Source organism: Neolamprologus brichardi, chromosome 7 (genome assembly GCF_056152115.1).
Source record: "Neolamprologus brichardi isolate AB-2024 chromosome 7, ASM5615211v1, whole genome shotgun sequence".
In the NCBI taxonomy this organism is placed as follows: Eukaryota; Metazoa; Chordata; class Actinopteri; order Cichliformes; family Cichlidae; genus Neolamprologus; species Neolamprologus brichardi.
The window spans coordinates 25,836,272-25,858,809 of record NC_142110.1 but is presented as its reverse complement, the minus strand read 5'-3'; the positions used below and the strand labels follow the sequence as shown (position 1 = coordinate 25,858,809).

Genomic DNA, 22,538 nt, shown 5'->3' with positions numbered 1-22,538 from the left:
TATCCGTCATAGCGCGATAACTTTTCAACTCCATCCTTGACTACGAGAGAGAGAGAGGGTGAGCAAGCTTACCTTTCTGTGGCATGTTGCAGAATCAAAGTTTTGGTTTGTTTAGTTTTCCAACAACCTCTTTCTTCTATTCTTTCCTTCACTTAGTTTCTTCTTGACTGAAGAGACAAGTGCACAGGGATAGAGACACAGAGCTGGTCCTCTGAGAAGGAGGAGAGAGAGAGGAGGACAAGTGGGAGGGCTGTGCCAGTGAGAGAGAAAATGGGGACCAAGAGTGGAAAGGATGGGGAGGAGGGTTTGAACGGTATGGGCTAAGTTTGCATGTGTTACTCTGATTTATTGGGTAAAATTGGCAAACATTTAAAGAGATAGTGCTTTAAATTGTTACAATTGCATGCACATGCTTTGAACAGGCAGGTTTTGACATGGATTGCTTCAGTGGTTCATGCAGTGGATCTGAAAAGGTAAGCTTGGACTGTTAAACCTGATTAAACCTGTTGTCACTGCCTCCCCGAGTTTCGTGTGTCTTTTGTGTTTCTTTAAGTCTCTTCACTAAAAGGTCATGAGGGGTGACAAATCTAGCAATATGAACTACATATGTTCTGTGTTACTAATTTCTATTTCACATCTAAGCATGTATTAGTTTTGTACTTTACTATTTGGTGTTGAAGCACTTTTAGTCATTTATGTTGACTAAAGTCATGTTGAAATGAGGGGAAAGTTATATTTTTCACTTCAACTACACCCTCTGGCCATGGAGTAAAACAGTTCGTACAGTCTTCCATTGTGTGCTCCAGTTCTACACTTTGAAGAAAAATGATAATTGAAAGCTAAAGTACTATTGAAAAAAACGCACACCCTTTAAAGTTAAAACTGAAATATTTTATTTCTGTATATTAACTGACTACAACAAACTTGTGTCACTGAATTGCATTTACGTGGCAACATGAGCAGAAACTCCTTAAGTAGTATTGACTTAACAGTAAATGCAAAAGACTGTATTCACTGTTGATGTGGCTGCTCTGTTGGAAGTGTGTGAGCTGTAATGTTACACGTAAAATTCTCTGCAAACAGGGAAGGAAGTGGGAGGAATACCAGGGTCTCAGGGAAGGTGAGTAGGCAGGAAGTATCACAGGCAAAAGTAAGTCCAAATCCAGAAAGTGTTTAAATTCAGCCAGAGGATTCATCAGTCACATGCACCAGGGACTGTAGAGGATAAGACAAGAATCCAAGCACAGCTCAAAAAAGAAGGTAGACAGTGAATAAAATACCGCTACTGGAGTGGTGTGATCTGTCAGAGGATGGTGAAGCAGACAGGTCCTTAAATCCACTGGAGGTACTGAAGAAAAAGAGAAAAGGTTCAGCAGCTAACCCTCAGCAGCAGCTGATGATGCCACGCCTCCTGGTGGAGCTCCCAGGGGCTTACAGAACGAGAGAGAGTGAGCAGTTTCAATGTGTTACACAGTAAGCCAGCAGTCCGTAAATAAAACAATCTGCTGGAGTGAAATGTTACTATATTGTGATGGATTTCAAATGATGTTCTTTTGCCTCTTTTTTTTCCAATTCTTGATTTAACAGAAACACTAATATGGACCAAATTATTTAAGATCTCTGAATTAAGAAGCAGGAAATTAGAGGTCATCTGTGCCTTTTTGTTTTTAAGACAGTTCCACAGTTGAACTAATCGTTGTCTCATTTATAGCTGTAGCTGCACATAGTGACATGTCTGTGGAAAGGTTTTCAGAAATTTTTCTATCATGGTTAAAATTTTATTTGTAAATAAATTCTTGAAGTCATAACTAGTTAAAGGAAGGTTTGGCTCAACAGAGCATAACTCTTTGTTAGACCGAAAATAAACCTGGGGTTGTTCTTATGTTCATCAATCACTGATAAATAATGAGAGGTCCTAGATTTACACAAGTTTTGCTAATTTCTTTGTTTTGTTTTTAATACAGCAAGAAGGTTTTTCCTGGGCTAATCGAAGGAAAGATTTTCTTTTTCTGTTTTAAGATGCATGTTTATTATACCAGGGAGTCAAACACTTCTGATTTGACACTTTCTTTTTAGAGTATAGAAGGTGGTATGCAGTGAGGGTATAATGCTGTTAATGAGATAATCGAACTCTGTTGGAATAGAGTTTAGGTAGCTGCTCTGCATGGTGTTGGCTCATGGCATTGAACAAAACTGGAATTACTTCCTTAAACTTAGTTACAGCACTTTCAGAAAGACATCTACTGTAATGAAATTTATTCTCCACTGCTGTGTAATAACATTTCAATTTATAGTATGAATTAAGAAATTAGTGAAAAGAAGATTTTCAGGGAATCTAGTTAAGTTTTCTGTCAGGTTTACAGAAAACCAGGATCAAACGCAGGACTTCCTGATTTGAGACAGTGACTGAGAACAAACAATCAAAAATGTGCAAATAGTCCAAAGAACATGGTTTCCTCCATGGCAATTTCCTGACTCCCGTGCGGTGAATCACTCACGAGGTGTCATAATATGTATAAATCTTTCAACAATATTTACAAATGTGCTCAGCTCCCTCCACACTCTCCCTTCAGGTCTCCTGATCTCACCGATGATGGACAAAGACAGATTCACCTGTGCAAGCTGGTTTTTACTGACTGTGTCCCTCAACAAGCCAGCGTTGACTGAAGCTCAGCCACTCAGTTAAGTAGTGAGAGAGTGACGAGGCTCATCAGCAGCAGGTGAGTATGATTACTGGCAGGTGTGGCTGGCTTCAGCTCAGGAAAACACCGTCTCACACACACAAACACAAAGACAGAGAGGGAAATGAGGGACAGCAAACCCAAAACAAAACAGACGTGGCAGGTCGACCGGCGGGGACTGGTGGTCCGTGACATTTTGTCACATATCAGAACAAGATCCAGAGTATGATTAAATTGGTCAGTGGGCTCATTTACATTTTGAGAGAAGCCAAATGAGTATAATAATAGATTAAATACAGTGTTGAGGCTATCATCTTCAGCGTCTACGTGAATGTTAAAAACACCCACTATAATTATTTTATCGGAGCACTACATAAGATAAAATGTGAGACTTCAAATAGAAGCTCGGAGTGAGGACCAGGTTAAACGACAAAATAAATTTATCAGAACTCCGGTTATTGGCTCCAGCCAATAACCGGAGCTTTTGGCTGAGTTGGGAAAAATGATTTAAACATTTCATATTACACCTTCCATTCTGAAGTTGCCCTGCTGGGCTTCCTCTGGGCTCTGCCGCAGTCCAAAGATTTAAGTGAGGTCGTGTTAATTGGTGATTCTAAACTGGCTGTTGGTGTGAATGTGAGTGTGAATGATTGTCTGCTTGTCTGTGTTGGCCCTGAGACAGACTGGCAACCTGTCCAGAGTATACAATGACTCTTTGGCAGCTGGGATAGGCATCAGCGCCACATTATCCTGAAGTGCAAAGAGGAAGAAAAAGGAAGGATGGATAATAACACACTGAAACCGAAGCATGTTATTTTCATACCAGATCGGTCAGCGCCCAGGTTAACAATGACTGCCTCTAGTTTTTTTGACTTACAGGGTTCCAGTGACCAGGAGGTTTGGGGTAGGTATGGTGTTAAGGAAAGAAATGTGAAAGGCCAGACGGTAGTAAAATTGAATTGAATTAAATCGTATTCTGAATTGAGTGAAGGCAGAGGCAAGAATTAAATGGTTCCATTTAATTCAGTTGCTCATTTGCTTAGACAGCAGTTGTCGTTCTTCTCTCCTGGATCACCTGGAGCTTTCTTTTGGCACCTTCCCAGCTTTGACAAATGCCCAGCTGGGACAACCACATTTACTCAGGGCCTTTTTGATATGATGTTCTTCTGCTTCACTGCTGCTGTATCTGTGGTGATGGTGTGTTCTCTGTGTCGTAGCATCCTGATGACACCCAGTTTGTGCTCCAGTGGATGATGAGAGTCAAACCTTAAATACTGATTCTTATGTGTTGGTTTATGGTACACTTCCTATTGAAAAAACAAAAGTTGTATCCAAGATGGCCAACTTCTAAATGGCCACCATGGTCACCACCCATCTTGAGGAGTTTGTCCCCTCACATATACTAATGTGCCACAAACAGGACTTTAATATCACCAACCATTCCCATGTTATTACGGTGTATCCATATAAATGGCCCACCCTGTATGCTGTCCTTTATTCTCTGCCAGAATCAGCAATTATCAGGAGAAAGTTATTATTGGCATTTAATTTTTAAACTTGTTACTAATTTAACCAGTTGTGGTCTAAGTTGTCACTTGTAATGATCACAGTCCTAGCTTTAACCCTAATAACACTAGGCAATCAGAATATCTCATTTTTGTTCTTTATTAATTTAATCTCCCTTGTCTTGGCAATCGGGGAACTGACACACATCAAAAACTATTCTATTTTTCTTTCTTTCTTTTTTTTACCCTATCCCTATATTTTGGAGAAGGCCCTCTCTAAAATATAGGGATAGGGTACGTTTAGGGTTACCAATATGATCAATTTGACTTCAGAGAATTACATGTTCACCAGGTATCATTGATCAGAACAAATCACTTGTAATGGGTGATTGTAGAAACAGGAAAAGATCTAAAAGGATAGAACCAACAGTAAACCGTTTTTAAAAATTCCTACCCGATTGTCACATAACTTGCAGAAAAAGCAGCATCACTGTCACCACAGAACAGATGAGTAGACCTACAATTACTGCTGCTGTCAGAGGCCTGCTTCCTATCTGCAGATGAAGGGTAGATTAATTCACTAGCACTCTCTGATGGACAGTAGCTGAAAGAAGAGACAACAACCGCTTGACCCTGGCTGACAGAAACACATGTCAACACTCTGCTCTCTGTCCTCAGCTCCTCCTTCTCCACCCCAGCCACTATCTTTTTTATTCACCCTTACCTCCCCCTCTACCCTACCTACCCTACCTTTTTAAACACCTTTCCTGTTTGCGCTTCTATTTCGGTCACCTCTACTCCTACAACTATTTCTGCCTTTCATATAGATATTATTTTTTTTATTTCTACTTTCCTCCACCTCCATGTCCTTCCTATCCTCCTCCTCATGTATCAGAATCTGAGATTCTGTCTGATGCTGACAGGTAACAACTAATTACAGATAATCATCTAAATGGACAGTAATTACTTGAAGGAGGGAGGGGTTGGAGTTCTTCTTTACAATATTGTGAGTTGGTGCCTAGCCTTTGACTTGCTTTGGTAAGTCCATCACCTAGAACCACCGTACATATGTACTTAAACACATGCATGCACACTGCTTTTACTATGTCACTTTCATGCTTTCAAGAACATTGTGTAATTTCATTTGGCAATTCCAACAGTCACATAATGTTAAAAATGCCAAATGTCTGCTTTTACAAATACAGCTATAATGCTGTATAAAAAAAATAGTTGCAATCAAGGAAAAATGGCAATTCTTTTGGATTGACTGATGACTTTCAGCGACCAAGCATGCTGACCTTTCCATTTCAGATAGTCATTCATTTATGTTAGCATTAGCTGTCTTGCCAGCTCAAGCTAGCAATTCAAATCTTCCCTGACATGGCAGACAGCAAACTACCACTCAGAATGTGTCCCTGTAGTTGTGATATCTCAGGATCAGACACCCATAATAGTAATGTGCCTCATCTTCAACACAGCCCAGCACTATTTCCACACTGAGATCATGTGAACACTCTCTCTTTACACTGAAAATTTTTTGCCAATGATGACTTCAGCTGAGGTGCCAATGATTGAGGCAGCCACACTGGACAACAGTTGTGTTGACAAGATAAATGCTGTCTTTCCATTGCTGGAATATGCTGAGGCAGCTGTGAAGCTGTGATTCCTCCGAGTGAGCCTCAACACACCTTGTATCAGATGAGACAATGGATTCTTCGCACCCTCTGGTAAGGTTTCTTTGGGACAAGGGACTTGTGGAGATGTTTTCTCCATTGGTAACCTTTGGTAATAGGCTGCGCAAAGCAAATGCGTAACTAAGCATTTGGTGCCAGTATTCTCCAAATGCACTGAAAACCCATTTTGGTCTTCAAACCCTTTTCAAGGAGCAGCCTCATTTGAACATCTTGAAATAGAGGAACTATAGGAGGAGTGAAGTGTGGGCCCACACACCTAGGCAGTGTCACTCAGATGATGTTTTCTGTCAATGCAGGAGTCTGCATAGTCCTAGTTATCTCACTATGGAGATGTGGTTGAAAGAGAACTTGAGAGTACTAATCTTGTAACCCCTGTTCTTAGATAACTTCATTGATGTGTCTTTCTAGAATACTTTCTTCATATAAAATGGGGAAGAGGTCATTCAATACTACAAGAGCTAAACTCCTTTTATAGGGAAAGCAATAGCAATAGCAATAGCTCAATAGCCTTGATAAAAATTTCAGCACACACAAATATATCAACAGCAGTGATCACAAAATGGTGTATAACTGAACACAGTAGTGCAATTTTTAACCAGGTCTTCCCATTAACACCTGACCTGTCCAGAGGTTCAGTCAATGAGCTCGTCAATAGCTTCAATGTTAAAATGTTAAATGTAATGGACGTTATTGCTCCCATTAAGGTGAAGGTTATCTCTGGAAGGAAAAGTCTCCATGGAGAAACTCCACACTGGTGAAAAATGCAAAAAGAGAGTGTAGGAAAGCTGAGCGCAGATGGAGAAAAACAAACCTCCAGGTTCATTATGACATCTATAAAGAGAAACTTCACAATTATAAACTGAGGAGTGCAAGAAGGTCCTACTTCTCTGACATCATCACCAAGAACAGTCATAATGCTCGCGTCTTATTTTCTACAGTTGACAGGCTAACAAACCCTCCTGTGTCAGTGGCAGCTGAACTTCACTTGACCATGGCCTGCAATGACTTTGCCAAATTCTTCACAGAAAAACATCCAAAAGATTAGACAAGCAATTCGTACATCAACAGCAGATTCAGGATATGTACTGTGTCCACCGAAAAACTGTTTAAACACCATGAAACAGTTTCACCCGATTAACAGCAAAGACCTGGAGGACATCTTAGGTCAACTGAACTCCTCTTGCTGTTTAGATGTCCTGCCAACAAGTTTTTTCAAAAAGGTCTCAAAGACTTTGGAGTCAGACCTGTTACAGATCGTCAACTTTTCTTTAATGTCAGGTGTGTTTCAAGAATCACTAAAAACTGCTGTAATTAAACCTATACTGAAAAAGGACAATCTTGACAAGACGCAAATGAACAACTACAGGCCGATCTCAAATCTCCCATTTTTAAGTAAGATCATTGAAAAAGCAGTTTCTCAACAGCTCAATTACTTCTTAAAACAGAATAACTGCTATGATGCCTTCCAGTCAGGTTTTAGACAGAACCACAACACTGAAACTGTCATGAACTTGCTGTGTGGAGGCAGAGGAGGACCCAAACGCAAAACTCACGGAGACAGGAACTGAACTCAAAATCACTGCTTTATTGCAGACCTTAACACGAAACAGAATTAAACCGGGAATACTAACAAAAGACCGAGGGAACACAGAAAGCCACACAGGTTCGGGGAGGAGACATTGACGACGCAACACCGAATTGAGGGAGACATGCACATAAATACACAGAGGGTTAACGAGGGAAGTGGAAGCACACGGGGAACACAGCTGACACAGATAAACATAACGAGACATGGCAGGAGTAAACCACACTGACGGGAGACTGTCAAAGTAAAACAGGAAGTACACAGAGGTGCAGACAGGAGGAGAGAGCACAGACATAACGGGCTGGGGAAAACATCAAATGAAACACGAGGGGAAACGAGGGCTCACAGATACACAGAGGGGCACATGGGGGTAATCAAATAAGGAACATCTTTAACAGAACCTAGGAACCACGGCATAAGGAACAAAATACAAGAAAATTAAGAATGCTGGGCCAACATGGCCCAGGACCATGACAGAAACTGCTCTGACCAAAGTGTTTAATGACATATGTCTGAACACAGACAGTGGAAGAATGTCAGTCTTAGTTTTACTGGATCTCAGTGCAGCATTTGATACAGTTGACCACAACATGTTACTCAAACGACTGGAGAACTGGGTAGGTCTCTCAGGAACTGTACTAAACTGGTTCAAAACATACTTAGAAAACAGGAAATACTTTGTAACAATAGGTAACTTCACATCTGAGCTGACAAGTATCACATGTGGAGTTGCCCAAGGTTCCATCTTGGGACCCCTTCTGTTTAACATTTACATGCTCCCACTGGCACAGATTATAAAGAACAACAAAATAAACTATCACAGCTATGCAGATGACACACAAATATATATCACAATGTCACCAGGAGACCGAGGCCCTGTACAAACTCTTGGTAAATGCATTGAGGAAATTAATGACTGGTTGTGCCACAATGTTCTCCTGCTAAACAAAAACAAAACTGAGGTAATAGTCTTTGGTGCCAAAGAAAAACGATTACAGGTCACCAGAGAACTTCAGTCTATACACCTAAAAACCACAAACCAGGCAAGAAATTTGGGTGTAGTGATGGATGCAGACCTAAACTTAGAAAAACACATTAAGACAATAACAAAATCAGCTTACTATCACCTCAAGAATATTTCAAGGATAAAAGATCTGATGTCTCAACAGGACCTGGAAAAACTAGTCCATGCATTCATCTTTAGCAGGCTTGATTACTGTAACAGCATCTTTACAGGTCTACCTAAAAAATCAGTCAGACATCTACAGCTCATTCAGAACTCTGCTGCTCGAGTCCTCACTAAGACCAAAAAAGTGGACCACGTCAGTCCAGCTCTGAGGTCTTTACACTGGCTGCCTGTCCGTCAGAGGATAGACTTTAAAGTTCTGATGCCGGTCTATGAAGCTTTGAATGGTTTAGGACCAAAATACATCAGTGACCTCCTGACCCAGTACGAACCTTCCAGATCCCTCAGGTCATCTGGATCCGGTCTTTTATCAGTTCCCAGAGTCAGAACCAGACACGGAGAAGCTGCATTCAGCTTTTATGCTCCTTATATCTGGAACAAACTCCCAGAAAGCCTCAGATCAGCTGAAACACTCAGTTTATTTAAATCCAGGTTGAAGACTCACCTATTCTCAGCTGCTTTTGAATAAAACACCAAATCCACACTTTTAAGCTTAAATTTCAAAACTTACATTTTAACTACTGATTTTATCTACTGTTCTGATTTTATCTACTGTTTTTTTAATGAATTTTAAATCATGCTTTGTGTTTGTTTTTGTTTTTAATGTCTCTGTAAAGCACTTTAAATCACCTTGTTGTTGAATTGTGCTATATATATAAACTTGCCTTGCCTTGATAGTCTCACAACTGCCAGCCAGTCCCGACTAGAGTTATGATAACATTTCACTTATTGGTTTTCTTCAGTGTGTATGCATGCTTACATACTAAGCCAAAACAATGCCTTTAGAATACTTTTGCAGCCATTTGTATCCAGAATCAGTCAGCTCTCTTTTTTGGTCTTGCACCTCATTGAAAACAAGTTCTGTTTTTCTTTACACTGGCACGCCAAAAATAAAGACTTACTTTGGTTTGAAACATTTAATTCTACTTCCTAATCAGATATAGCAGGGACCCACAACTTGATCAAAGCATAAATATAAGTCAGGCATCATAACAGGACAATTCTTAAATAAACATTGTATATAATATGAGAGTTATTATTATCAATCAGAGAGACTGTGTGAATACTGAATACTGAATCTAAAAGAGTGTCAATTGTGTACCTAGCTAATCAAGGTTGAAACCCTGTCTCTTAAAACATATGTTCTCATACAGCTGATGTTCATTCTCTGCAATTGCTTTCTGAAGCTCTACAGTAAATACTCCATTTACAAATTAACACAATTTTAATAAAAAATTAACATGGGGTAATTTGACTCTTAAAACAATCCAAAGGTATTTGCTGAAATAGGCTTAGAGAAATTTAAGTATAGGATCATTCTGTAGTTTGTCGTATTGCTTTGTATTAGGTGATTATTGGTCAATCTCGAACCTTCCTTTTATCTCAAAAATTCTTGAAAGAGTAGTTATAAAACAGCTAACTGATCATCTGCAAAGAAATGGTTAATTCAAAGAGTTTCAGTCAGGTTTCAGAATTCATCCTAGTACAGAAACAGCATTACTGAAGGTTACAAATTGTCTTCTTATGGCCTCTGAAAGTGAACTCATATCCGTGCTTGTCCTGCTAGACCCCAGTACACTATTTATTACTGGTGACCACAATATTTCATAGATTAGAGCAATATGCTGGAATTAAAGGTGCTGCACTGCAGTGCTTTCCATGAAATCTATTTAATAGACTCCAGTTTGTTCATGTAAATGGAGAATGCTCTTCAACCACTAAAGTTAACTATGGGGTTCCATGCTAGGACCAATTCTGTTTTAATTATACATCCTTCCCTTTAGAAGGCAAAACATACTTTTACTGTTATGCAGACTCAGTGCCAAGCTGAAGTAAAGACAGTGTGTTACATTAGCAAGCTATTGCTACTGAGCTTCAGTTTGGTATACTTTCAGATGCAACATGTACCATTGTGCCTGCTGCAGATTGTCCTTAGTCCTTAATAGTCCTTTTTCCTCCCTCAAAACACTTATTAATGTTTCCACAACAATTTTAGTATGTTCCTACCTCCACGGTGCTTATTAAAGGTTTAACACTGGTTTGTCTTGTATGGTCCATTTGCTGTCCTTCACCAGGTACAAACAATAAATGGTCCATTTCCTCCACTGAACTGTCTCTTGTTGCTTGCTATTTAAGTAAAGTCTTCACCTTCTCTTCCCAAAGGTTGAAAATTCCACACCCTTCTAAAATGGGCCCGGGAGCCGCCACCAGTCCCCTCTGGGGGCTTCCCCAAACCTCAGCTCAATTTATGTTAAAGCCATTCACCTTTATCTACTAAAAGCACTGTCAAACCTTGAGGACGTTGGCCCACATAGTAAAAGAAAGATTTACAAATGTATGAGGTGATTTGTGTGCAACTTTTGAGGACTCACAAGCACATACGCCAGTCCACACACAAATACGACGCATGTTTGCTGGCACGTTCAACTCCTTTTCAAATGCATGCATCCAAGACGGAAAAAACAGTGATTATTTATGTAATAATTTTGATATTATCAGTTTCATGGATAGTATTATAATTATCAGGAATTGCATTTTTGTTTATTAGAATTCATAATGACATTTTCTTTCTTTGCAAGTCAGAAAAATTGAAATTTAGTTTCAATATTTAGATGGTAACTGATACTGATACTTAAGTAACACTTGTTATTTCTCTGGTATAGCTGTTGGAGGGCATATGAACAGAAACCCTTCCCTCTAACAGACAAAGAGATGGGTGAGGTCTTTGTCTGTTAGTTCTTTGTCTATTAGAGGGGACGTCTGTATAGTTGTAAGTTGAGAAGCGGAGTATTTAACTATTTTCTTCTTGATAGTTGTTTATTTATTTTATTTTTGGCCTTTTATTGACAGAGACAGTGAGGACATGACATACGGCAACACAAAACATTTGTCCACACTTGCCTTTCTGCCTTTTATCACCTTCCTTGTTATTCTTTTTCACATAGGCTAACTGAAATTGTAGACACGTTAGTATGTAAGATATAAAAATGTGCAGTTATTTGTGTGTAGCGCTTGAGGACTCACAACCACACACTCCAATCCACACAGATACCAAGTAATCAGACCACACCTAAAACCTTTACAAAAGTTTACATCCAAACCTAAATAAATACAGTAGTGATTATTTATTCAATTCAATTCAATTCAATTTTATTTATATAGCGCCAAATCACAACAAAAGTCGCCTCAAGGCAACAAGTGATTACACACAATTTATGCAGTTGTTTTTTTGCTCATTTGAGTCATGCCTTCACTAATTTGTTCCTGAAGCGTGTCAGCTCTAGACTTTTGTCCTCTCTTAAATTTTTATTTTGCGATTTTTTTTAATGTACTTTTCATCGATATATACTGAAATATTTTGTGTTTTAATTTTATGTCAGATACAATTAAAGAAACATATTTAATTATATTCATAAAGCTCTCTGCACTGTAAGCCTAATGAAGTCAGAGATCTGATGTATTTTTTCTATAAAAATATATATAGAATCACCACGTGATCCCTCAGTCAGTCAGTATGATTTAATATGTAATATTAATGTCATTTATACCGCCTGGATGAAAACATGCAACAGTTACGCTAAAACACATTTCATATTACTATCAAGACCTACTTGAGGTCAAATTGTACCATTAATGTAAATTTACTATCAGTAGTAGTAGCTGAAGTCAGTGTTGATTTGGATTTATATATCAGCATTTACAAAATGAATAACATTTATAAAATTAACTCAAATCATTTTGACAGAAAGCTTTAATGATTAATTCACCCAAGCTATAATAATCTTAATGTAATCCTGTGACATGACCTATTACATGCACAGACAAAGCCTGCAAATTACAGTGAAATATTCCTCTGTGTGTGTGTGTGTGTGTGTGTGTGTGTGTGTCTGTGTGTGTGTGTCTGTGTGTGTGTGTGTGTGTGTGTCTGTGTCTGTGTGTGTGTGTGTGTGTCTGTGTGTGTGTGTGTGAGTCTGTGTCCTAGGCATGCCTTCAGGCAAGCTTGTCCAGTTAAAAAAGTTTATTTTCTGTAAACAGCCGTCCTTTTAGTCATTTTCATAGGTGTGTCATTCCCCCATTGATAAAAGCTGGAGACCAGGAAGCTGCTATGCTTTGCTCTGATGGGAGCCCAACAGGAGACAAGCAGCAGAAAAGTTGAGTGCATTATACATGTTATATTATGCACATTATACACGCAGGTAAATAAGCAACAACACTGTAATTCATCATCTCAACAGCTAAGCTGCCTCCTGCTAACCATTATTATTGAGATATGTGATGGGAAGCAGCCTTTAACAACTCTTGTAGGATTTTAGCGAGAAAAAAAAAAAAAAAAGATTCTGGGAATTCAGAGAGGACCAACCCCCATCGATGCCAGGTTTGATTAAAACAGGAAATTTCAGAACATTCAGGTCTCACCACACAGTTTCAGATCAACACATATAAAAAATCAATTGAATTGACCAGGTGTGCTAGGTTTAACTAGTTGTTTTGCTAAGAACACAAATACAAGTTTTAAAAACCCATGTAGGCATCTGAAATTAACCACACTGCACAGTCCTCAAGCTCTTTAATGCTCTACAGTGTTTGTAATATTACATCTATACATTTTAATATACTTAATGATGTAGGCCTTGTTAAAAGTTACATTTTTATAGCTATGTGCTCCTATCTTTACTACTTTACTAACAGTTTTTTCTTTATTATTTTTGTTTGATTGCTTTACTGCACAGGTAGAATTATGTGGCGCCATCTTCATCCATTTTTTCTTTCATTCTTTGTGCCGTCGTGCTCCTGACACTGAGAGTCATCATTCATCTTTAGAGCTGTGACATCTTCTGTCTCAGTATGATGGGTGATCTCTCTCCTCACTTCAATGGCTATTATCTTTAATTTGCAGAGTCTCAATTAACAGCTTATTGCAGGTCAGTGATTAACAATTAGTTGATTTTTTTAATGCAGAATATTTACAAGGAGGCTCACAGTGGTGCCCATAGCTTTAATATGAACAAAAATTTAGAGGCACAAACTTTTTTTCCTTGCTTAATTTTATAACATGTTAAATGTTAGACATTTTCGCAATTAAATAATAATATTATATTACATGATTTTTTTTATTTTTGTCTTTTTTAGATTCTTTTTTCTCCACATTTTTATCTTTATTGGATAGTGAAGCAGTAAAGACAGACACGAAAGTGGGGAAGAGAAGGGAAGGGGAAGACATTCAGCAAAGGGCTGCAGGTCAAACCCGGGTCTGGCCTCTCCACCAACGTGGGGTGTGGACCAAGCCCCATACTGCACGACTGACTCCCAAAATGCACTCAGCAGATTAATGTATAAACTAGGTGCATTTTATCACAACTACATATTCAATTCATTTCTATTTATAAAGTGCCAGATTACAACAGCTGCCACAAGGCACTTCATATTTTAAGGTATATACCCTTCAATAATAGTGCTTGACTGTGCAACAGAACCCCTCAAATTAACAATATTGGAATTTTTGTGTGCCTGTAATGGTTAGTTTGTCATTTGCACTTTACTTTAATCAAAATGATATAATGCTAAATTATAATTATGTTTGTTGTCCATGAATTTTTAAAAAAGATTTAATTAACTTTTAATTTTTTTTGCCAAAAAAATTGGAAACGTAAAGCACATGTTTTTATTACAATGTTTGGTTTCAGTACTTGTATTCTTGAACACAAAAACATGTTTTATTGGTAGAACTTTGTGCTTGATTAGTTCTGAAATTCAGTGTCAATAAAAATATAAATTTTCATTTTAAATGTGGGTTGTTTTTTTTATTAAAGATTTATAAAATATATTTATTATCTTGTTTTTATGAGAGCTGTTAATAAATTTGTTAAGCACTGTATTGTTTAAAAATGAATTTGTTTTAATGTAGTCTGTGTGTGATATTGTTGTTACCTATGATTTTAAAATAAAATAATAATGCTGCTATGCTCTGATGAGAGAGGTTAATTCTCAAGCTTAAACCTTTTATGTTTTCTAAGGTCTTCAGCAGGAAACTTGTTTGGTAAAAGCATTGTAAACTGTAGGAACAGACATACCCACAGCACATTATCAACACGTAAAGAGTTGATTATAGTGGCTTTTTTCCTTTACAGTGTTGTTATGGAGGGACAAAGTGCATAGTCTGCATCAATCCTAAAGATGGAGCCATGCCACATCAGAGTGTAGAGTAAAAGAGATCGGTGTACACGGTGCTTCCTTACTGCACTGAATTCTTCGTAGTAAGTTTGACACCCACAGATGTTTCAGTTCCTGATCCAAATATCTTTCAGGACAATCAGTACATTTGCTCTGTCTTTGTGTTGCCTGCAGTTTAGCCTCTTTTAAAGCTGAGTTTCCAACCTGAGAACATGAGACTTTGGTATTTGGTATGCTCACACAGAGCGCGGGAAGAGCTCTCAGTCCCTCACTGTGTCTGGAGGGAAGGGGGCCGATGGGGGAGGGGACGTACGTACATACATCACACACAGAGTTAATAGCTGCTAAGAAATCACATTTGGTAAATTGCATTGTGGCACTAACCTTTTCTGTAGTAATTAAATGAGTGAAGAGAAGAGGCTTGCCTTAATGAAGTCTGCAATTTACTATCACACACACACACATACACACACACACGCAACAGAGTCTGTGAGAGATCATCAGTTTATGAAGCCTTGCAGAGCAGGATATTTTAATTTCTTGATAATAAAATGTAGCTGTTTAAGGGTATTTTTAGTTGTTTGCTCCTTGTATATGAAGAGCTGCATATACACTCTCACGTGGATGTCCAGTGGGCTCTCAGGAAGTGATGGTTTCCACCAGAGTTATACCAATCCTTGATTTTGTTATCTGGATGAATTGCTAGTCAGAAAAATGCCTGAAATATGATGATGGCAGATTTAGACTGTAACAGGATTTCTGTGTTGGCACATACTCTCCACTGATTTTGTGCTGTCTCTGGGTCAGTGGGCCTCCAGCTGTCCCAGCAGCCCCTCAGCTGGTGTATGTGCTCAAGGTTTCAGTGCATGTGCAAGAGTGTAACCATATTGTGAGGGAACTGATGGCGTGATTCACTTGGCATGAACCAACTCAGCAGCTTCCATTAGTTTGTTGTCAGCAGTAAAATACTGTGAAATACTGAACCACAGTTTCTCTGGATTAATTTGCTGAACCTGATTGGGTGTAAAAGTTAATCAATGTAAACTCAGACTGTGATGGTATCAATGAAGCAAACAACAGTTTTCTCACAGTCAGAATTTATTAATAATGAGTGAAGAAAAAGACCTAACCTGAACGGTCCTTTAAACGTTATTCCTCGTTTAAAGCATCGTTTAAATTGGTGCTTTAAACGAGGAATAACTGGAACAAAAGACAACACTACAGGGATCTTTATTATGGCAAGCTGTCTGCATTTGCATCGCCCAAAACTGACTAACTGCATGCTGGTCTGTTTCTTGTGTGTTTTTATGGACTCAAATTGTCAATTTTTTTCATGTCAGTAAGGATAAATCTGTAAGAAATTTATTTCAATAGGAAATATATTCGTGTCAGAGCTAGTATTTTTTTCGAGAGAAACTGTGGAGAAATTACCATGACAACAAAGAGAGTAAAGCTTTAAAAAAAAACATGGCAGCTCTTGTATTTTAACCCAAAACATGATTTTTTTTTCTAAACCTAATCCTGTAGTTTTAAATTCTTGATTTTAACCTAGTCTTTTTAAATGCCTAAAAAGAATTTTTTTTTTTTTATAAATCAGTGGACTGGAAAGTTGTGTCGAGGCACATAAAAAAAATTTGCATCCAGGAGCACGAATCAGGGGATTGTTACTGTTTCATTAACTACAGTGAGAAAACAATGAATATATTTATGCATATATTCACTGTAAGCCTATTTGGCATTGCATATTATTAATATTAGGGACAAAATGTTTCAGCCAGTGTTCCCTGGCCAAATGTTTCCAACGTTACACAATAACCACAACCAGCTACATGAAAACAAAGTCAGCAAATGTCATGGTGATGCTGTGTGGCAGGCACAGCTGGAACCCAAATGCAGAACTCAGGTGAAAAGGTTTAACTGAGAGAGGCAGCTTTTATTTGCTACTGTTACAAAATAAATATATATTCTTAGTGCTTATTTTCTGTTTTCATTGTTATATAGAGGCCAGTATTGTAAAACGCCACTTTGAGTTATAATGTGTGCTAAAGGTCACAGAGTACTGTGTAAGACAGGAAACTCTGCACGCTTTGTGCAGGCCTGCAGGGTACAGGAAGTGAAACTGGGTAGAGTGCAGCGCAGGAGTTGTTTTGATCGAAAATATGTGTGACTATGTGTGACTATGTGTGACGTATAACAGAACTATATTATACGCATTTGGCTTGTAATGCTTTCGATTTGCTCAGGATTTAGCCTGTGCTCATCCCTTTCAGGAAAGGGAACAAAAACCCAAATACTAAATACAAGAAGAAAGAACATATCCTAAAACTGAAACTGAATCCTGGAAACTAGAACTAGGAACAGACTAGAAACATAACTGAGGAGCGCTGGGAACACACAGCTACAAGGGACAACACGACAACAGGCAGAGGAAGACAGAGGATAAAATACACAGACGATAACGAGTGGATGGGAAACAGGAGGGAAACACAGCTGAAACTAATCGGACATAATGAGACAGGGAGGAAGCAAAACTGAATACACGCAATATTGCACAAGGGACTATCAAAATAAAACAGGAAACATGAGACACACACTAAGACGTGAACTGACTGAATACAGGGAACAGGGGGAGCAAGAGACACGACTGGAGCACAGATGAACATCAGGAACATCAGAACTCATAAGCACAAGAAAACTAAACACAAGTCACCCAGAAAGAAAATAAACTCAGAATATAACTTTGAGCAGATTCAAACTGCAGAAATACAGAAACACTGGGTCACAGACCCAGTACCATGACAATAAATTTTCTTCATGAAATACTTATTGCTACCGTTTGTCTGAGTTATACTTAATTCGCAAACCAGACAGGAAAAGATGCAGCTACTCAGCTACAATCATCTCCCAAAGCATAATTCACACTCTGTTTGGATACACACCTTCAAAGCAACTTAACAAAAAGCAAACTGCTTATTACCTCTCACCTAATCTCATCTAACATTTAAAACAAAACAAAAAATCAGAAAGTATTAATGATGTTACTGTAACGTCCCCAGTCCTCAAAGCCGGCAGTGTGGTGGTGTTTACAGTGTGGTTTGTTACACAGAGCAGCTTTCCAATTGCTCCCTGTTGTCCATGTGCTCATCACCCTCCAGATCCCAGCGTTTTTCCTTACTTCCCAATGAGAGGTAGTGTGATCAGGTGACTGCTGTAAGCTGTGATAGCCAACCACACCCTGAACTGTCTGCTCCGCCCATCTCCTGCAACCAAGCACAAACCACACCCTCCATTCGCCCATCTTAGGCCTGGAACTTGCTTGCTGACACCGGGTGAAAGTGGTCGCAAAGACGATGCTACAATAAAAGCCTTTTTACAATTGCTTTGGTCTCTGCTTTGGCAGACTGCCACAGTAACTCGTACTTTGCATGAAAAACAATTGCTTACCTGACTACACTCACAGTTCTGACACACTGTGAAATTGAAAAAGTGCAACACAAACTGGAAACCGAGAAGTCTGCCCTCAAAGAAAAAGTTGTCTCATTGCTTCAGCCAAGACTTTTCAAAAGCTACGCTTACTTTAAAGGCAAATAGTTTCTGCACTATTATGTAGAAATAGCAGATAGTAAAATTATTACATTATTACAATAATTCACAGATAATTACACTGTTGATTATCTGTGTCTTTTATACCCATATCATGGAAGTGTTCAAGAAACCAAAATGTGCAAATAAAACTTGAACACGACAAATCTTTTGTACAAAGCTAAAGCTGTGGCAGTCATGCCTTATCTTGGACTGCGACCAATCTTATATAACAGCTATTTAATCTGATATATTCAATAAATATTATATATATATTATTCTTGTATTACACACCACCTCAGTGCATGTTTAATGAAAACATTTCAATAACTTGATCCATTTAATTCAAAACTGAAAATCTAACTGGGAAACTGCTGTGATAGCTGTTTATGTGTAAATCCATATTTGTAATTGTGTGAGTATATGTGTGTGCTTGTATGTCCAGTGAATAAAAAAGCATTTAATTGCATTGTTCTTTGATCAAGGCATGTTTATAGTGGGTGAAAGTTACATTAACCTTTTCATCAGCCCTGACATTTCCTCTCCTCCAAAATGGAAAATTAAAGACCATTGGAAAGTCATTAGTGAAATTTACTGCTTCTGTTGGCTGGTCAGCCATTAGAGAGGCTGTGGGACTGTTCACAATCTTCTGCCAAGTCACTTTTTATTGTTTAAAGGAGAAGTACATGTAGACAAAAGGCTTTTAAATATTAATGCAATTAAAATTATATAATCTGCACAGCAAAAAATGTCATCAAAGATGAATTTCAATTATTTTTCTTGTACCAGCCTGGGTGCTGTGTGCTCTGGGCAGTGGTGCCTACACTGTTTCCAGCAGTATTACATAATTCAACTCCATTCAATTTAGGTTAATTTATATATAGTGCTAAAATTACAAAAACAATTGCCTCAAGGCACTTTGTACGGAGGAAGTAAGAACAGGAACAGGAAGAAGCCTCTGTCAGAACCAGGCTAAGGGAAGGGCAGCCATCTCAAAGCACATGCAAAAGTGAAAACAGTTCTTATATGACACATAATAATACACATACTGAATGAGGTAGCATCAAGTATAAGCTAAAGGTGCCAGATAAAACTGAGAGATTTAAGTGCATAGCACAGTGTAGCTTGTCAGTGCTGATAACAATTCACAGATGATCTAGCAATCTCATTAGGGATTTTGTGAGATTGGTGAAAATCTGAGTCCATTTTCAGCTATTCCAATATTTATTCCAATGTTTATCAAGTCCTTACACCTATTGAGAGCTACTGAAAACAACAACCACATCTATACGAAAAAACATCAATTAAAGAGCTACAAGCTTCTAAACTGACTGTTACCATGTGCAACTTAGCAACATAATTAGCACTTATTAGCACTAACTCAGAGTAACATGTCTTTTTATATTTCTGAAATATATTTCTTATATTATTTTATAAGTCCAGCTGGCACCTTCATGGATAATATTGTGATGGAGTTCATTTTGTAGCCCTTTTTTATACTCTGAGCACTCAAAGCGCTTTACTCAGCTTGCATCATTCACCCATTCACACAAACACTTTCTTCAATGCTCTTTTGATCTAACATTCACACACATTTATCACATTTATACTCCAGTGGATGCATCAGAGAGCAACTTGGGGTTAGTATCTTGCCCAAAGATGTTTGCATGCAGACTGAAGCAGATGGCAATCGAACCACCAACCTTACAATTAGTAGGCTCTCTATGTTGCTCTACAACCTGAACTGCTCTACTACAGCTACAGCCACACCCACGCCATCCACACACACTGGTAATATCACTCCAGTAGAGGAAGTGCTCTAAAAAGACGTTGCCTCTCGTTTTTTAAAATGCAGCAGATTTAAGGACTGGCCCATCTCTTCATGCAATGCTGGATTGTTGTTGCTCCTCTAGAAGAAATCAGACCCCGGTTTTTCTTTGCATAAGTTGCTTTTTCTTCCTGTGTTTAACTGCGTGTGTGGCCGTTGGACTGTTTGGCTCTTCAGAACTAGTAGTACTGTCACCCAGAAAGCGAAGGACACTTATCAGTTAAAACTTATTTGTTCCCCACAGCTTGCAGCTTTTCCTTAGAAAGAAAAAACATATTGCACTCTCCGGACATCAACTTGCAAGCGCACTCACCTCCTTTGTACTTAAAACTTACCTAAATACTTGCCTTGCAGTGAATGTGATCAGGTGTTATTACTCTCTGCTTGTAGAAAACTGTTAAACTTGCCACTGAGTCTGTTTCTGAGTCTGTGTTTTGGTATGACAGTGTATCTATAACAAGAATAAAGTAACATTGTATCTTTTCACTTATTTGCCATAAATAAGAATTATTATAGTGCCTACTAAATAATGAAAGCATTGGTGAAATGTCAGCTACTGCTCCCTTTGAGTACTTTCACTGCTGTATTTGAACACTTCAGTGATACATGCATTCAGTGCATGCCCACATGTTTGAGTAAAATTTCTCAAGTGCCAAAAAGAGTTTTGTATTTTCTAATCAGTTTTTCTTTTTTTTAATTTAGATTTTTTGCATTTAATTCATTTTATTACAGGTGGTATCTAGAGCAAATTCTCTCTGCTCAGTTAAGATTTTATTAGTTTCAGTGTTAATTTTCAATGATAATTGTATGAGCTAGCTCAGAAGATCACAGTTCAGTGCATTTATTCACACTGACTGAATATATTTACAACAAACACAATCCAACAAAGGGGCTAGAGATCCAGGGGGCCCAGGGAGTAAGGGAATCCACACATCTTGTATTTACAGGTCAAAATCTCAGTCAGACTCTCGGGGTTAGGATCACCACACCAATGAAGGGAATAGAAGGGAAACCAGGTAACTGTGCCAAGGAAACACATGGTCAGAATCCAAAGACGTCGGAAGCAGAACACACAGCACCTCAAGAGTGCTGATATAAATTCCAAGGTGTAGTATCACATTCATCTTTGCACCTGTAAGGTAAGAATCTGACTATTCTGTCTTCTTCCAATCAGATATCCCAGAATGGCTGTGAAGAAATACAGGCAGATTGATATTTTAAAGCTCCCACTTTAGCTGGGGTGCTATTTGGGTGGACAAAACAGATCCTATCACAATATAACTATTAAAGACACATGTTCAAGTTTTGTAAGCTATCCACTGGAGTGGGTAGCTCCAGTGGATAAATTTTTGTTGGCAGGGTACTTACTGGAAGGCGGAAAAAAGACGACCCCACTTTTTTTTCCAGTGGCCCTAATCCTCTTCCATACTTATGTTCTGCAATTTACAGTATAATTTAACTCTGAAAATTTAGGGTTAAATATATCGTTACATTGCAAAGTCTGAATTCTACTTCATGGTACAGACCTCTTTCTGCAAGAAAGCGGGAACAAAGAGCAAAGTGCACTAGTATAATGTTGTGCAATGCTGCCACCTTGTGGTCCAAGTCGAATGGAAAGTTGATTCAGCTCCAGCTTTAATGAAGCTTACAAACAATCTTCTTATAGCCTCTGACAGTGGGCTCATCTCTGTGCTTGTCCTGCTAGATCTCAATACTGCTGACCATAATAATTTATTACAGCAATTAGGGCATGCTGCAGGTATTAAAGGTACTGTGCTATGTCAAGAGAGGTTGGACAGATAGTGAAGCCCCCCTGGCTTTCCTCTGTCATCATATCTGAGAAGAGTTAAAAATTCTTAACATCCAGCCTCATCTGTTAAGAATGATACCGAGCACTACTGGCAGATTTTGGAGCATGTTTTTTGCTCATAGAAAATCATCTTTATTACGATATATAATTTAACAACGATAAGATTTAACAACGGTGTGGGTAGTGCTTTACAAACCTTATTATAATTATAAAATGAAACGTCTATTTTATACTTATCAATAAATTCTTCATAAGATAGCAAGTTTCCGTTTGTATCAAGCAGATCAACAACAAAACATACACCGCTATCATACCAGTCTGATTTAAATAAGGACTTCTTATTGATGACTATAACCCTATTATTCCACAACACAGAATTGTGAGGTGAAAAATTGTGGGTGAAAATTAGTTTCCCAAAATTCAAAGCTTGCTTATAGAAACTAGACAACTTAAGAGGAATCTTAGATATTTCATAATCACATCTGAGCAAAAAATC

The 22,538-nt window shown here is 38.3% G+C and overlaps 1 protein-coding gene across 1 annotated transcript in view; it reads right to left on the bottom strand.

Moving 5' to 3' along the window:
- The window catches only part of LOC102796206 (paired box protein Pax-6-like), a 28,738-nt gene extending 28,510 nt beyond the window's left edge, over positions 1–228 (bottom strand). The window contains exon 1 of the mRNA XM_035914649.2: positions 73–228. Coding sequence (XP_035770542.1) covers positions 73–85 — 13 coding nt within the window. The 5' untranslated portion in view covers positions 86–228. The remainder of the gene's footprint in view (positions 1–72) is intronic.
- Positions 229–22,538: the final 22,310 nt, after the last annotated feature.